The 5,363-nt window shown below is 39.1% G+C and overlaps 1 protein-coding gene across 1 annotated transcript; it reads right to left on the reverse strand.

The window, feature by feature from the left end:
* Positions 1-2,921: 2,921 nt before the first annotated feature.
* LOC6644933 (zinc metalloprotease ZmpB) lies at positions 2,922-5,363 on the reverse strand. The gene is made up of 2 exons (XM_002067634.4): positions 4,940-5,363; positions 2,922-4,870 (listed from the first exon to the last, which is right to left on the reverse strand). The coding sequence occupies exons 1-2, from the start codon at positions 5,118-5,120 to the stop codon at positions 3,078-3,080; spliced, it is 1,974 nt and encodes a 657-aa protein (XP_002067670.2). The 5' UTR covers positions 5,121-5,363; the 3' UTR covers positions 2,922-3,077.

Consider the following 5,363-nt stretch of genomic DNA (forward strand, 5'->3'; position numbering starts at 1 on the left):
GTTAGTTTGTTAATGTTTAATCAAATGAAAAGTATTGATATAAATTCTCCATTTCTACTTTTTCTTTCAGAAAACAAATCGTCCCAACCATGGGCCAACCGATGTAACAACAACAATGAAAAATATTTTTTAATTTGATTTTTATTAATTATCATTATATTTGAAATGAAAAAAACAGCATATTGATATCTCTGCCAGGAACTTTTATAATTTTCTTTCAATATTATGGCAATAAATTTTCAAATATTAATTCCATTTGTAATCCCCCAAAGTATGCACTACCTCGATGGTGAATGATACTTTTGTTTGAAAAAATTTTACAGCTTTATTAATATATGCAAAAAATACAACGATTACATAAACATAAAGTGGACTCCATCGATCTCAAATTACTGCAAAACAGACTTAAAGTTTCTATGGTTGACTAAGTTTTTTTTCGAAATAAATTACATAAAATAATATTTCAATAAGCTTAGAAAAAGCTAAAGTTTGAAAATTCGATAATAACACATCTTTTGTTTGATATTTATCATCGAGTTTTAGCCGGCTGAGATGCTTCCTTGGCTGGTGTGAGAACGTTGTAATTGTTGTTACTGATGCTGCTGCTGCTGAAGATTACAGGCCATCAATTACTGATCCAAATGGCTGTTGCTGCTGCTGCTTTTGTTGTTGGTGGAATACTTTCGGATACTGAAGCGATGATGAATTATCATTTACATTGACATTGCTGGCATTCTGGTTGGCCATATGAGCCGATTCCGAACCAGCACCTTGATTGTTATAGCCTCCCCTGGGTGGCAATCGACAGAGTTGAGAAACAACTAGATAGATCTTGGGGAAAATCCAAAAATTTGTCACCAGCCACACCATAATGATTTTGTACTGCTGGTGGTCAGACTTGATACGCTACATTGGCAACAGTTTGGACATAACACTTCGTTCATATGGAGGTCGGCAATGTTCCTGCTGGTACGTCTACAAGTCCTACGATGGTATGTTATATGAATTGGAGGCCCAACACATAGCATTAGATTGTGCAACTTCAGGACAAGAAACGCTAATCTAATTGCGAAGTACCCCAACGTAAAAGGAATTGACGAAATGCATTGATTGTCGGCGTTGAGTAATTGTTGATCGGATTGGCCACAGGCATTTGATAATGCTGGGCATTCAATGACATCGTTCCCGTCATTGGAGGATTCCCCCGCTGTGGACAACGGCGTAAGTTTAAGTTGATCTAAACGATATTCAGCAGTTGTTTGGATCACCTGTGGCCGATTCTGGTTCTGTGCCTGCAATAGCCTCCGAGATGTCCCAGCCACAGCTGATGGTACTTCCTAGCAAAAGATTCGTTTAAATAGAATGTGCTAAAAGCCAAGTAACTTAAGATTTACTCCAAAATATTCAGTGAGAATCATAACGAACGTATCTAAAATCAAAACATCCCAAGTTTTCTTTTCAATTTTTTCGGCCAATTTTTTTTAGACCAACATATGGTCTAGAGATGCGCGCATTATAACAGGTGACATGGCCGTTATGACATTTTAAATGAATTTTGGTAAAAAACTCTATACAGATCCAGTTAATATAATAATAATCCATGAAAAGAAGACATTTAAAAATGAAATAAAAAAGTAAAACAAAAAGAACAGTTTGCATTAGAATGAAATAGAGAAATTTATTTGGAATTACATAGAGTTTCAGAAAATGCTTTGAATATTTTGAAATATATTTTAGATCTTTCATGGAAATAAATGCACCTTTTTGAGATTTATTTGGATAAATTTACACATTTAAAAAATCTATAAATACTAGTTTTAAATTTAAATGCGATTGCTCTGAGGAGGAATTAAATTCTATCTTTATTTATTTTGGATTTTATTTTTATTTTTTTCTCGTAAAACTCTGCAATGTAAACAAACTGATTAACTAACTTTGATTAAAAAAACAAAGAATAACATTAAGAATATTATTTTTTGTTGACAATTCTAAATCAATCAACGTGCAACTTTCGCTTTCAATTCAAACAAATTCAATTCAATTTTTTGAGTTATTTTTTATTTTGATAAATGTACACATTTAAACAAATCTTTAAATACCATAGTTAGTAATTGAATTTAATGAATAAGTTAAATGAATTTTTGGTGATAAAAAAAAACGCATTCTGCTGCAGCTGCAAGAATCAACGTGCAACAAAGTTTGAATTATGAATTGTTATTCCATTGAAATTAACAAATAAATAACAATTTAACAATTTATTTTTTAAATTGTTTACAAAACGTCAAAAATTTTCATAAAATGAAATCTTTTTAAAGGCGAAAACGTTTTTAACTGGAATCTTCTTTGACTTTGCAGTAAAAATGTATGAACAATTAATTTTATAACAAATTAGTAAAAAATATATTTGAACTTTATTAATCTTTAAAATTTACTTCTTAGCTTTAACAATTCAGATATATAATATAAATATTAGCAAATTTCAAAAAGTTAATTTAAAAGGGGTTGAAAATGACTATGTTTGACGGCGCCACTGGTGGGCGTCGCAACTCGATGTCGCAGCTCGATCCAACATCCAACAAAAGAGCGCTGTTTATGCAAAAGAGAGTAAAAATCGTGAGAAATGGTCGGAATCGAGCAAATCCGACAAAGGAGTCAGACTCCGACCATTCAATCGAGCAAAAGAGTCAGACTCCGACAATAGAGTCGAACATGCAACCTCGGAGTCGAACGTCGAACAAAAGAGAACAAAGAGAGAGAGAGTGAGAGCAGACACTCTTTTTCTCTGTTAACTCGCTGTTAACAACAGGAAATTATTTACGTTGCAAATGTCCCTTATTGAGTCTTACGTCACTCTAACATCTTACGTTAAGATGGCGCGAAAATTTTAATTAACTTTGGGGCTTGCAATAAAATATACCTTATTTCGATACTGCAATCTTTTTAATTTGGTAATACATTTTCGCTAAAGTGACAGGTGAGTGAGTGGGTGACAACGCAATTAAAGTACCCTGTGATACGACATCCCACAAAACATTGTTAAAAGCTAAAAACATATAGAAGAGACAACGGAACAGAAATTAAGTCCAACCGGCATTCTTCTTGGAAAGAACCACCTTTTGCATGTGGTCGTCGGCCGTGTGGGTGGTGTGATTACCGCCCGCATGACGAGGAACACACTTGTTCATTGGAATCCCTTTGGTCCAGGCACTAGAAGCATGAGGGAACTCGTCCTTGCGATAATAGCCCATGATGCCAGACTTACGGATTTGACCCAGCTCGTAAGTCACAATGGGGCCCAGGCCTGTGGATCCCTTGGCCGATGGAAGAGTGGGAACCTTTGAGCGTTCCATTGTCCGCATGACACACGGCGTATCGCACGAGAGGCAGGCGAGCTCCTGCATCACCTTGACACGACCGGCAGCTGCTGCGCAATCATCGTTGGTCATCTCCATGTATTTCTGCAGGGCTTCGGCAATGAGCGCCACACGTTTCTCAATGATCTCGCGGAAGTCCTTAAGACCCAATTCAAGGGCATCGATGCCCAGAGTCATTCGAAGATTGTCGATGATTTGCAGCACATTCTTCTCGTTGGAGCTAACAATGTAGCGCACTTCACAGAATTGCTTCTCCAGCCGCGCCTTGTACTCTTCCAATTGCTCAAGCGAAACCTTCGTGGCCAACTGTTGGTAGTCAACCTTCTCTGCTAGTAAAAGTTCAACTTCTGTTTTATCAATTTTCAGTTCATCCAAGTGGCTTATGGACTTCTTGATCTGCACTACCTGACTGGATATAAGATCGATCTTTGTGTTAATGTTTTGCATAGTCTCGCGACTGGTGGCCGAAGCTAGTCTGATATCTCGCACAGTTTCCTGCATCTCCTGCATCAGTTCCATCAGACGATGTGCATCATCTTTGAGAAGAGCGGCGGCCAACTCGTTCACTTTGTTCGTAAGGGCACAAAATTGTGATTTCAGTTCCAAGAACTCAGTCAACATTCGTTCCGGGGAGTAGCAGAGATGTTGCTCTAGCTCTAACGAGGCTTCTTCCTCTGGTTTATCCACCTCGGTGGCTGTCGCCGACTCCTCCACTGCCATTTCCTCCTCGACTTCCTCCATTTCTTCGATTGCAGCCTCGCCACTTGTCCAGCTAATGGAGATTTCGTCGTCACCGACAGTTCGCATCAGGACACGCAGTTGTCGAGCAAACTGACGTAGGAGCTTAGCCCTATCCGGATTTGGTTTACGATCAAGTAGAAAGTGAGTTACATTATTCAACTGCTTCATGGTCAGCTTCAATTGACCTGTCAGGTTCCCAACGAACTGCTGCATTTCCATGCTGGCCTGTTCTTTCTGCAATTCCATTTTTGAGATGCGCTTCTCAAGTCGACTTAGGTTATTCGTTATGGAACCGTCGAGGCGAGTGTGGGATACCTTTTCCCGGGTTGATGAACGTGAAGAGACTCGTGAGGCAAGCGCCGGCGATGGCAGCGTTTTCTGATCCAATTCTGGCTCCTTTTCGGGTGCAGCTGGCTCTGCTTCTGGCTGTGGCTCTGGCACTTGCTCAGTCATGGGGAGAGCAGGTTCGTCTATGTGTTGCTCGGGCTCAGGCTCGGGCTCCGCCTGAGGTGAAGGCTGAACTTCAGGCTCGACAGTTTCTACTGGTGCCGCTTCTGGAATAACTTCCGGTTCGGGCTCTGCAACTGGTTCAGGTTCAACGGGTGGTGGGAGTTCTTCGGCCGGAGTAAGATCTTCAGCAGCCTCAATTGGCGCAGCCTCTGCCTCTCCCGGAGCCTCCGCTTCAGCATTTTCTGCATCATCCTCTGGATCGCCACCAGCAAACAAGCGATATTTCGAAGGCTTACCAACTGTAACTGTAGGGGAGAGGTAAATTTATGGACATATCTAAAACGATTTTTCTTTTCCGCATAAACTAAACTTACGCAAACTGCTTTGCCTACGTAAGCTGGTAGTCAAATAATCGTCCTGTTCGACGACTTCATCGATACACTCCAATTTTTGGGCGAAATTCGAGAGTAAGACATGCAGAGCATAGAAATTCACATGTCCCGACTCTGGTGACCCAATGGCCACATCGATCAACTCCTTGTAAGTGAACATCATCTTGTTCCAATCTTTTATCCAATGTTTTTTTTTTATGTATATTTATATTATAATATATTTGCTTGTGGGACGTTTCTTTTTGTTAGTTTTCGTTTTATTATACTTTTAGTATGGGAATTTTGTAACGATTCTCTCACGGTTAGTTAAATTTACTTGAAATTATTTTCACTACAAACAATTGTACCAAAAATATTTTAGAAACACAAACTACGAACTGAACTGAACTGAATGGCCTCCATGAGT

This window comes from Drosophila willistoni (genome assembly GCF_018902025.1).
Source record: "Drosophila willistoni isolate 14030-0811.24 chromosome 2R unlocalized genomic scaffold, UCI_dwil_1.1 Seg167, whole genome shotgun sequence".
NCBI classification, from domain to species: Eukaryota; Metazoa; Arthropoda; class Insecta; order Diptera; family Drosophilidae; genus Drosophila; species Drosophila willistoni.

Coding starts and splice junctions, on each gene's coding strand:
- LOC6644933 (XM_002067634.4), bottom strand. CDS start 5,120: ATGATGTTCACTTACAAGGAGTTGATCGATGTGGCCATTGGGTCACCA. Junction 4,871..4,939: donor ACGTAGGCAAAGCAGTTTGC/GTAAGTTTAGTT, acceptor TCTCCCCTACAG/TTACAGTTGGTAAGCCTTCG.